Raw genomic sequence first — 12,787 nt, 5'->3', positions numbered from 1 at the left:
CTGACAAACGTTACAAATTCTCTCAAATTTTAGCGCATGCGCATTAAACTGTACAGTAGACAGACAGATGGATAATCGTTCTGTGCGTTAGGGTGAGACTAAGAAACTAACCTATCGAATTTACGATATTAAACGGACCTATCTCAAACGGGCAAAAGATGTACCATTTTTAATGAAAAAGAATTTTCTTTGCCCGTTCTTTAAATGCGAATTTTCAAACTGCCACTGACTCCATTTAAAATTGAGTTAAAAATTTATCCGAACGGGAGAGATTTTTTTCTCAGTCAGTAAACAGGTCCTTCCAACACCACAAATTTGATAGGTTACTTTCTTTGGCTCACCCTGCTCCGCGCATTGTAGTATACACCACGAAGTAGGTACGACACAGAGCGGTAACCTCTGGTAGAATAGTGAAACGGTCATATTGACCAGCGGAGCGAAGAGAAAGAAAAACGCGGAGCACCTCGGATGACGCCGGGCAGGCTGCTGATGATTCGGTCGCGACGCGATGACGAAACGCGACTATGTATTTAATACAACAACATAAATATGATGTGTCGCGCGTCTCTTACTTTTTATTTTTCTTTATTATTTTCTCCATTCCTCGCTCTATTTACAGTGATTGCTACATTGTGTACACAGCCGTTTTCGTTAACCTTATGGAACATTAGATAATAATATATCACACGCATATGGTGCATTCCGTGCCAAATCGATCTGGGTCTGTTCGCTGAGAGAAATTTTTAGTTGCGGTTACCGCTCAGTAATTGTATATTTTCATTTTTTATCACAATCTCGAAAAATATACTTCTTGGTAGAAAATTAAAATTCTAGTATCCGTTACTATTCCTTCTCACTACGATCGCTGTTGCTAGATTTTCTTGCAACTGTTGCGAAAATTTAACGCTCGTGCAACGATAAATTGACGTTGAAGTCTCGATTAACTAAAAAAAGTAGAGTAAAACGCAGAAACTGATTTTGCGTTGCAATTACCAAAAAAGGATCGAGAATAGCGCAAAATCTTTACGCGTGCCTCGTTTTTCGTAATTCCAACAATATTCGAACACTTTTATTTCTAACGATACATGTTTTAATGAATTTTTCTAGTTACTGTAACAAATGAATTTTTTCTCAGTGTTGGATTCGGTCAGCGATTTTTCATACCGTTGTTACAACTCCAGTAAACGCTCGAATTTCTTTTTCAAATTTTTTGAACACAATTTTTTTCATTTAATTTTCTTTTTAAATCTGATGAAAAAAAAATCCTCAAAAATCTTTTTTCAGGTGAGAAATATTTACTCCAATAAATGTGAAGAAGAAAAACATTCGAACGCTCTTTAGAGTTGGAACGAACGTATCAAAGATCGTGGATCAATTTCATAATATGACATTGATTTATGTGTCCGTATGCTTATTTTTGTGCGACACGTAATTCTGAAATTTAAGTGCTGCAAATGCCCATGTAAATAGGCACAAATATGTATAGGTATGAAATGAGAGTAAACGGCGAAGGAATTCGATTCATAGTTTGTTAATGTATTTTTTTTATGCTTTTTTTTATTTAAAAAAAAAAAAAAAACATTTTTTTTATGGACTCTGGTACATTTTTTTTATTTCTCAGCCTTTACGATGGATTCGTTTCAAACCTGTGAGCACGAAATTTATTCCAACTCTTGTTTTTATTGGTCTCTTTGAAATTCTTTCAATGCGACTTGTTGTGTGAAAATTTTACTTCTCTCATGTTTGTATTATAACAGAGAATTTACGATCGGTAAGTGAAACGGAACGATTTGAACGAATCGAAATTTTATCGACGTTTCGAAGTCATTGGATATATATATATATATATGCTATAGAGTAAAAATACATTCAAATGCGATTTTTTTTTTATACCAAATTGAATTTCAAAAGTTTCTTCCTACTTTAGTTAATGACAATTCATTATTAATTATCAATACACATCAACATGTCAAGTAAAACGCGAATTCGTCGTTCATTGAGTGTTAAATATATTATATATTGTCTTTCTTCTCGAATGCATGCAACGAACATTATATTTTCTAACATATTATTATTCAGCAATTCCTGCATTATTAACACATCCTTTTGAGGAAAATTTTTTTTTTTCGACAATTATTATTCTTTCGACAGCGCCGAATCCAAATATCACTTCCATTTCCCTCCGTCGCTTACGGTATTTTTGAAAAATACAAAGTGTTCGCGTAAACGAAAAAAAAAGAAAAGCATAAAAATAAGGAAAAAAACCACAATTTCATCACAACGAACTGAACAATATTCATTATAAAATGAAAAAAAAAAAAAAAAAACCAATTTATTCATGAAATTTACTTAACATTCCATGTTTATTTATTTTTTTTTTTTTATTTGCCTATGACACCTTTTTTCCTGTAATGAAAAAAACTGACGCGACGGAATTTTTCGAGATTTTTTCCCGCCTTCGGCGAGTAAAAAGATCTCCGAGAAACGGTGTAAAAAAAATAAAAAATAAATAAATAAATGAAAAAATTGGAAAGAAAAAAAAAAAAAGGCGCAGTTTCTTGGTCGCAGATCCATCGGTCCGCCTTCGTCCCGATTGGCTCGGATCGTCCGGTTCCCTGTTGTTACGATCATGCTTAATAGGAGTCGGTTTAAACTTACGCGTCCATTGTACCGGTCGAACAATATGCACGGTGGCCGAACGGCGAGTATCTCGACACCGAAGACAATGCGCTATCGGCGAGCGAAGCGTGCGTCATATTTCACGGTTATGCTCCTTTCCCGTTTTCGTCTTTTTCCTTTTTCACGTTTCGCCTCCTTTTTTTTTTTTTTTTTTTCCCCCTCACCCGTATCGTCCTCGGGTATACTCGTATATCGAATATATTCTCCTCGCCTCGAGATCCTCGAGATCCTCGAGGAGTTGGACCACCCTTAACAGCGCGGCTTTCTCAGACGCTGCTACCGCCGCTTCACTTTTTGCCGATGCTAATCGTGCGCTGAGAAAAATTTCCGTTCGTTGCATCAACTGGAAATATTGAGCAATACGGGTATCGTTGAAAAAAAAAAAAAAAAAACCAAAATTTCTGTGGCATTTTCTGCTCGCTGTTTGAAATCCGTCATAACTGGGAAGTAATTTTTCAAAAAGAGAGCAAAAAAAGTTTTAAAAAATTCCAAATCTGCACAGTGTTATTCCGATCAACGGAGGCCATGTGCTTTGTAAAACGTGTTGGTCGTAAACGAATAATACAGCGACAGGCTGCGAAACGTGAGAGAGACGTGACATAATTCGCACAGCGCGTACCTACTTGAGTCGAGAGTAGATATTTGCAATTTACGATTTGCGCATTACGCGAGAGTGAATTAGTAGAATGCGTTTACTACGCCGCTGCGCGTCTATAACACGGAATTGAATGCGTCTAGTGTAATTTGCTAGGCTTTTAATGCAACGCTTCTGCTATTATGATTAATTACCGCAGCTTCCCAGAATTCTCAACAAGCGATGCGTTATTTCTTGCTTTAAGTGACACACTTTATTCTCTTGGAGTTGAATGGTGGCCGGGAATTAGTTCAATTAACTCTGATCCGTACAGCTTTTCGTCTTATCCGTTCGGCATGATGCTTTATTTATCGATCGGGCCTGATCGGTAAAAAATTTTAATCATCCGTTCGTTCGAACGCAAGAATGAAACATTCGGGCGAATTAGTTCCATTGACTCTGATCCATACAGCTTTTCGTCTTTTTCGATCGGAATCACGTTTCTTTATCGATCGAGCGAGCTTGATCGAAACAAAAATTTCAGCGATCAATTCCAACATAAGAACGAAACGTTTGATCGATGACTCGATCGTTATATGTATTCAAAAATCTAAGTACACGCTTCCAAATTGGCAACTTGGGTTTTCGCTTGGATTCAATTCGTTCCTCCATTCATTTAAAAAATTTCCAATCTTCTCTCTCAATTCTCAAGTCGATTGTGATAAGGATGAAAGCGCAAAGTTGCGCCGATGAAATCATATTACAATTCTTCATTGACATACCGCTGCTGTTGTTGCTGCTTATAAAGGAAGAATTTCATCTCTGTTTCAGATTGGTCATCCTTTCTTCGATCGTTTGGCAAACGGTCAATTGCGACGAGTACAGAAATTATCCAATTCAGGTAAGTTTTGCGGTGGCAAAATTTCAGAATATCGGACACTCTGCGAGGTATCGATTAAGATCGGAATTTCATATTTCCGATTCGATACAAATTTTTTATTTTTCTTTTCTTTTTTTTGCAAAAGTACTGTTCACAAAACAAGGCAATGATTTTAATACAAAATTTTTGCTATACGATCAGAAATAGCAAAAAAACCGCAAATAAATGTGTGTTAAAAATTCTCTTATATATATATCTTATATATATATATATATATAACCATTAGAAAAGGCATAAACTGTTGTTATATTTTATCTAAATAGTTATTTAGAGATGAATTGAGGGTATTTACCGGAGGCTCGCTGCTGCGTTTGTGTATCACTCTTGTGTCCCTGTGTGTGTTTAACAATGATCGTGAAAAGAAAGGAGCATCCGAATCCGTCTCTAATTGACCCGTATGCCACCGATATAACCTACGGATATCAAACGGAATTAGTCCGTGTCATGATAAATTAGACAGTTGAGCCATTACTTCGTTTTAAGATGTCTTGGCAAGGCATCCATTACACGCCCCCCAATCCCCCCCCCCCCCCCCCCCCTAAAAGGCTGGGCCCCCGACTTCCGGTCCAGACTCGTATTAATCCACAGTCGCAAAGAGAAAGAGAAAGAGAAAGAGAGAGAGAGAGAGAGAAGGAGAAAGAGACAGACGGGGAAAATGAGAGAAGTGATTTTAAAACAAAAGAAGACAGTCGAATCATTTTCGTCCAAGCATCCAATTCTTCGTTTCTCTTGTACCGCAAATTTAATCGATTCGATTTCTCTACCCATATATTCTTCTTTTTTTCTCTCTCTCTCTCTCTCTGTTTTAACGTTTTTTTTTTTTTTTTTCTTTCACAATCAAAATTTACCATAATTTAGTGCCGATTTCTTCTCATACATTTCATAGGATGAAATTTTGTAGTGAAGAATTTTTAACGATGATTAGGTGTGAAAAAAAAAAACGTTACAATTTTATTCGAGGGGTCTTTTTTTTTTAACGAACTTGATATGTTGGAAATCAAATTTTATAACTATGGAAATATTAAACTACTTAAATCTTGTTGGAAATAAGAAGGAGTTGGTCGAGATGGTTTCAATCATTGTAAATCATTGGGAATCACTTGACGAATCGCGATACGAAATCATGGAAATCGTCGTAACAAATTTCTACTAATTTCTGTCTTGTCATATGCGATTTCACTGATTTCCGATTATTATCCAGTGTTCCAAATGATTTCCGGTAATTTCCCGTGATTTAATTGGAATCATATTGATCCGATTTCCAAGCAAATGTGCTGCCACGATTTTATTCAATGTTCAGGTGATTCCAATTGTAGATTAAGGAATAAAAGTCACGTAAGCCGAATAATAATACTTAATGGCGAAAGTTTCATCAAATGCAACAGTTGTTTCAAGAAAAAAAATCACTGTTTTCTAGTTTACGCCGTGATTTTCACTGATTTCCGATGATTACCCAGTGTTCTAAATGATTTCCAGTGATTACCTGTGATTCTATCCAGTCCGGAAGTGACTAAAAACCGTTTGCACCGTTCGGCAATCATTTTAAATCAATGAAAGTCACACGATGAGGTGGAAATCAGTATAAATCACTAAAAATCAATGTTACGGTGAATTGGAATCATAGTGATTTGATTTCTGAGCAAATACAGCGCCACCATTTTATTTCGTAATTCGTTCCAATTCATTTTTAATGAGAAATTCACGTAAGTCGAATAATAATATTTAATGGTAATAATTTACCAGGTGCATCAGATTTTTCAAGAAGAAATCACTGATTTCTAGTTTACGCCGTGATTTCCATTGATTTCTAACGATTACTCAGTGTTTTAAATGATTTGCAGTAACTTTTTCCGATACTATCCAATCCCGAAATTACTAAAAACCGTCAAGATCGTTCGGCAATCATTTTAAATCAACAAAAATCGCACGATGAGGTGGAAATCAATATAAATCACTAATCGCTAAAAATCAATGTTTCGATGAATTTGAATCATGTTGATTTGATATCCAAGTAAATACGGCGTCACCATTTCATTCCTTAATTCATAGCAATTCATGTTTTGTTAAAAAAAAAAACGTCACCTAAGCCGAATAACAATACCTAATGGCGGTAATTTATTATTTTTGCTTCAGGTGCATCAGATGTTTCAAGAAAAAATGCTTCGCAGTTCGGAAAACATGGAACGAGTCAGAGGGAATTGGGGAAGCTGGGCTGCGTGGTCGGATTGTTCTCGATCCTGTGGGACCGGGATACAGTCCCAGGCTAGAGATTGCGTTCCGATGCGGTACGGTTTAAACTCACCCTGTTACATACATATACGGGTCATTCCACGCCAATTCAAAGAACGGTTTGACCGTAAAATTTTTTCACTTCACCAAGGATTTTTACTGCGTTAGTACGGCACCTAAAAAGCTTGGGATAAAAATTTCAACATTTCCTTAATCACTCGTCTTTACCCTACGATTTTTTAAACTCGTCTCAAAAACACGCAAATTGATGTTTATTAAACTACAAGAAAAAATTAATAAAAAAAATTACATTCGGTTTCCAATGTGAAACATTTTCGCGCAAAATTCAGAAGTGGGACCTGGGTTTTTGTTTTCAATTTCTAAATAATTGTTTCCTACCTTTTTTTAATTCGTTTCTTCTATTCTCATACCTATGTTAAAAATCTGTTACAATGCGTACCGCATTTTTTTTTTTTTTTTTTATTGCTACTCTGGTTCTAAAACACATTCACAATTTCTTCGTAATTTTATAACAGATTCTTAACGGGTCATGAAAATAGTAAAAAGGATTAAAAAATGATTGAAAAAAAAGAAAAGAACGAGCTCGCACTCTGAATCTTGCGTAAAAATGATTCATTTCGTCTTTTCTTTTCGTTTCCTCGTTTTCTTTCTTTCTTTCTTTTTTTTTTTTTTTCTTGTTTCATAAAAATAGATTTGAATGTTTTTAAGATGGATTTTACAAAATCACAGGGTGAAGACGAGTGATTGAAAAGATTTTCAAATTTTTTTGGAAGCTTTTTAAGAGTACCAAAGTAGGAAAAATCCTTGCTGAAATTAAAAAATGTCCCTGTCAAGTGTTTACCGAATTGACGTGGAATGTCCCATACATAAATATATACATTTTTTTTTTTTTTAATTTATGATACAATTGTCCCAAGATTAAAACTCTCATTCCTATATTTTCTCTCTTCTTTTCTCTCTCGCGTATCGTAATTCGTGATTTTTCTTAGGCTTATAAGAATTAACAAATATTGATTATAGAAACTTATTATTCGTTTCTGCATTAATCTTCTTCAGCTTGTAATTCAGAGTTAATTACCGTTTTCTTTATCGATTGTATGTTTTAGCATGGATCGAAAAAAAAAAAACAAATTCAAATATCATACATAACGAAATCTTACAAATTTGGTATATTTTAAAAACTGCCAAATATTGTTATTATCAAATACAGAACTTTCCGGTATCCATTCTACTTCTTGACAAAAAATACAAGTTATTAACCCCAGTAATCGCGAATTTTTCACCGTCAATTATTCCATCTTACCAATTTGTTTACATACGTGTAATAATGAACGTAATTTCAGGGGTTATTTGCGGAAACGCAGCATCGCCAGTATCGAGGGTCAGAGATCGGAAATCAAGCCGTTTTGCATCGGGACTTACAAACGATATCACGTCTGCAATACTCAGGTAATAAACGTTTGAAACAAAATTTATTTTCCTCACAAACCTAATTATATTTTATTCTATCAATTAATTTCTTCGCGACGATGAAAAAATTTACATTTTCATTTGTACAGTTTCATTTTCTATTTCCGTAATAACGTGATTACACAATTACGAATACAAAAAAAAAAACAGGTTTCGAGACAAATGTGACAACTCTGCGTTTGGCAAAAAAAAGTGATCAATTAATATCGCTGATTCGGTAATTAATTTATTGCACTATACGATAATCGTATACATGTATACACACGTTTAGGGTGGCCCTTAATATCGGTAAAAACAAACATGTTTTTCTCTCACCCCTCAAATTGACTCGGAATACTAAAAAATTATTTTCTAAAAGTGAAATCCGCTCTTAATTTTAATATCAACAAATTCGAGGAGTTAAAATCGATTATTTTTCATCAATTTTTCCAACAATCCGCACGTAAACAATGAAGCAACGTTATGCGACAACTTAAACTAATCTAAAAGTAATTTTACCGCGTTCCGGACATTTATCTGAATTTTTTTGTAGAGAAGCAGAAATAAGGAATGTTCTAAGGAAAACTTTTAATGTGAAAAATAGTTGACACTTGCATGTGTACAAAATGACCTTGAAATCAATTTAACATATCCGAACATAATCATTGCCGATCTAGCGTTGTGGTTTTTTGATCCGATTATTTTTCGATCTTCTCGTATCTGTTTCACGTCAAAAGAGTAAAGCTGTCGAAGCACGGATAACGGCATTAATTTTTCGCAGGGAAAAATTGTGTAAAACTTATTTTTCTCAAATTTTTCACTTCGACAATCACTCCTAAAATAAAAATTTTTTTTTTTCTCAACCAATATTAAAGGCCACCCTAATATTTGCTCCGTTTTCCATGTACATAATAATGCGAATTCCCGGATAATAACAATGATGATAATAATAATAATAATAATAATCTTGAGTCGAATTAAATCATGCATCGGTAAGGTTATTATATCGTATTATACGTATACTTTGGCACAATAATTCATTATTCTTGGATGTATGAAACAACGTAATGTACAATAACTCACGTTTAATTCGAGGGGAAATTCTTTGTCGGCGATTCGAGCCGACGCGGTTTGTCAGTAGTTATGAAAGTAATCATAATTAATAGCAACCTATGATACGGAAAATTATCAAACAGTTGATTCAGTCGTTTATATTATCGCGTATGTATATGTATAAGTTTCAGATTTCAATCCCGTTCAACACGCGGCGATCTATTTTATTCCCTTTAATTACGATACATATGTTTCGTCACCCGCGTGCATACGTGTTATAAACATTTAAAAATAATGTTAAAACGTAAAACGTGCAACGCATATACATAATATTATATATATATATATATATCATATGGTGAAATAGAATTGAATACAAAACCATACAGTATATATATATATATATATATATATATATATATATATATGTATGTATGTGTGTATTTATAACGCGATATTTCATTCGAGATTAATGAATGGAACAGTTTAAAACTAAATCTTGTATCTTGTCTACAGGATCTGTTTTAATTTTTTTTTTTTTTAAATTCTTTTCACATTTCCTCCAGACGATCATCTCTTTACAGATCGTACAGTCTTGCGGAAAATTTTTTTTTATTTCCCACACAATTCGTCCGACGGAACAAATCCGGGAATGGATATTTTACGTCGAGCTGATAGAAATTTCAGGATAAATGTCAGATTTTCTTTCACTACTCCGCTCTCTTTGCAGAATTATTTATTTTACAATCGAAGAAAATTTTGCCACATTTTCCGTCTATCGCGTAACTTTGTCGTTTCTTTGTACGAATTTTCGAAAAAGGTAAATCTTTCGTTTTTTTTTCTTCTTTTCGTCATTTTCGCTTCCCATAAAAGAAAAGTCTAACAATTATATACGGCGTGTTTTGGATTCGTCAACAAGCTGGAGACGACGATTCGTACGTCTATTAGGTATTGCGCATCATTGTTATAACCGGAAGTTGCAAACAGTCGGTTTAGTCACTCGTGACGTTAACGCGTCGATGATTTAACGATATGCATTCGTGTACATGTAGATATGTAACGTTGAATCTTTTTCTTTGTCCCTTTTTCTCCTCGCTCTTTATCTTCATCCTCCTTTTTCTTTTTTTTTTTTTTACCCTCTTCTTCTTGATATTATTAAACAACGATCAGAATGACACACGGATATTTATGACACAGACTTCGCATCGCGTTTACGTAAAACGAGCTGCGGATGAAACCACGTTTTACGTACAACAACGTTTTTCGCTCCGTATTTCCTCCTGGAAATCATCGAGGAAAAAATAAGATTTGGAAAAATTGTTCGTTAAACGAGTGCGAAAGATGTTAAAACCGTAACGAAGAGACGTCGCGGGATTATACAAAATTTTATCACGCCTGTTACGTTCGATTTTCTGTCTTTCTTTTTTGTTTCTTTTTTTTTTTTTTTATTTCAATCGAACTTGAAGAAAAATCCCTCTTGCTGTACGATAATAAATTCGACGGCGGTAATTTTTTTTATTTTTTTTATTTTTCTCTTCACCGTCGAGTTGTAAAAATCACACGACGATTATGATACGATATTACAACGACGAATTTAACGCGATTGCTTTTTTTTTTTTTACCTCACAGACGAGAGGAGAAAGGGAACCGAAAAATCGTGAGAAATGCATCGACAAATAAGTAAAGAATGGTTGCGTGCGTGCCGGCGATAAATAATTCTGAGGTGCCGAAGAGGATGTTGTTATTATCATTATACGATATTATTATTATTATTATTATTATTATTGTTGTTGTTGTAGGACGCGAACGATTATACCTATAACCGAACTCTGAGAGGGCGAGACTTAACGAGGTGTTAATTTGCATTTGAATTTGAATTCAAATTCACCCCGTCGGTTATAATAATATATCCATGAATATATGAATTTACATAACTGATAGATATATATATATATATATATATATATATAAATATATATATACATGATTTAGCAGTTTTTTTTCTGCTTTTTATCTTTCCAAAACAAAAATTCGAAAAAAAATATTTAAGCAAATGATCCAAAACTTGAAAGAAAAAAGAGGTACGATGTGCGACGTCATCAATGCTAAATTATTGGGACGTGTACGCTGTTGGAAAAATTTAACCGAACATAATGTTCAATAACGTCTAATTTATGTCAGTGGTATTTTTTTTGCGTGATATTTAAATTGTCGTATCAAAATTTAATCTTTTGGTTTTACATTGCATTATTTTTTTTTTTCACTCTTCCAGTACTCAGTAACGCATTAAAAAGTGGGATGTAAATGAAACGAAAAATTTCCGTTGACCCGGTGGGATAATTTTTGCTTCTCTTTTTCTCAACGTTGTATATAAAACAGTGAGAATTCAATCGCTTGTAAACTTTGCAACGATTATTGTTTCTAACGGGGAGTGAAAAACTAATAGCGAAAAATGTGAAAACACTTTCACTCCGTGCGCATTCCGCGAAGCAGGATCTCTTTTTTCCTGTGACGTAAATACGTGCGTACTCATTTAATTATTACTGTTATCGTTTTTGTTACTCTTATTTTTATTCGAGGATGTCGATTATCCTCATTGACACCTGTTTAACTTACGCATAGTTAACAGAGCGTTGGTATCTTGTAATACGGTTAAAGTGGGAGGATTGCGTAACGTTGACATATTTTTCAACGTGTGCGAGCCAGCTGACAACTTTTATCACCGTACTATACCTGTAACGTACGGAGGAATTTTTTACGCGCGGAATTTCAATTGTCTTACGGATATTTATTCTATCTTTGTGACTCATCTTTTCTTCATCTCTCCGCGTAATTTTTCTATCTTCTTTTCTCGAATGACGAAGCATATGTTCGGTAATGTTCATTAATGTTCTTGGGCTTCCGGATAATTGACTTGTTTTCGGTTTGAAATTCGAAACACGAGTTCGATTCCATACGATTTATGCCCAAGGCATTAAGGGATTAACCCGGTCAGGATTTTTCAAAAATAGATTTTCTTTTTTCAATTTCATTTTCCTAATGCGGACAAATTCAACTTATTGCAAAGAAAATTTCTAGTCGATCCGACAAATATTCTCCGAGTTGAGCGTATATTTTCAAAAACGCGACGGAGCGTTTGAAAGTGCTTTTGAAACTTTGAGCGAGTTTTTCTTAAAACTATATTTTCAAAGTCGGTGAGCGAGATTTCTCGAAAACGGTTAAACCGATCGGTATCAAATTCTTACACGAGCTTTACGAATCACTCCCTTTTCACTCCTCGGTCGAAGGTTTTTTTCTCGCCGATAAATATTTTCCGTTTGACGAACGAATTGAGGCGAAAATTTTTATGGAAAATCGAATTTTTTTCTTTTTTTTCTTTTTTTGAAGCCGCCGTTTTGTTCAAAAATTAATATTTTACTTATTCCTCTCCGGTTAAAGACCAGGTAACACCTCGTGTCGACAAAATATATTTCATCTTTTCATTTCGGATGATCCAGTCCGGAGATATCTCGCTCACCGCGAGACGCCATGTTTTTTTTTCTTTTTTCTAGAGGAGCTTGAAAAATCAATATTTTTACAAATAAAAAATATCAGAATGAAGTTCAATGTTAAACCCCCAATATGTGTATATAAATTTTTATACATATATTAATAAATTGAAATGTCCCTTCGTGAAAAATCCTTTAAAAATCTCTTCTCTTCAACCCCGACCTCGACGTAAAAATATAAAAAGAGTGCTCCTTTTATTCCATAATTTTATCAGACGTCTAAGTTTAATATGTCGACAACTTTTGTTGTATTACAGGGTTTACGCTACGATACGTCTAGGAATTTAATTCACG

General features: G+C 34.3%; 1 protein-coding gene across 3 annotated transcripts in view; it reads left to right on the top strand.

Moving 5' to 3' along the window:
* The window catches only part of LOC124186638 (thrombospondin type-1 domain-containing protein 4-like), a 66,493-nt gene that overhangs the window by 36,797 nt on the left and 16,909 nt on the right, over nt 1-12,787 (top strand). For all 3 annotated transcript variants that reach the window (XM_046578493.1, XM_046578494.1, XM_046578492.1), the window contains 3 exons: nt 4,085-4,154; nt 6,327-6,478; nt 7,787-7,892. In XM_046578493.1, coding sequence (XP_046434449.1) covers nt 4,085-4,154; nt 6,327-6,478; nt 7,787-7,892 — 328 coding nt within the window. The remainder of the gene's footprint in view (nt 1-4,084; nt 4,155-6,326; nt 6,479-7,786; nt 7,893-12,787) is intronic.

Source organism: Neodiprion fabricii, chromosome 7 (assembly GCF_021155785.1).
Source record: "Neodiprion fabricii isolate iyNeoFabr1 chromosome 7, iyNeoFabr1.1, whole genome shotgun sequence".
Taxonomy (NCBI): domain Eukaryota; kingdom Metazoa; phylum Arthropoda; class Insecta; order Hymenoptera; family Diprionidae; genus Neodiprion; species Neodiprion fabricii.
The sequence above is the reverse complement of the archived record's forward strand: the minus strand, read 5'-3'. Positions and strand labels throughout refer to the sequence as shown.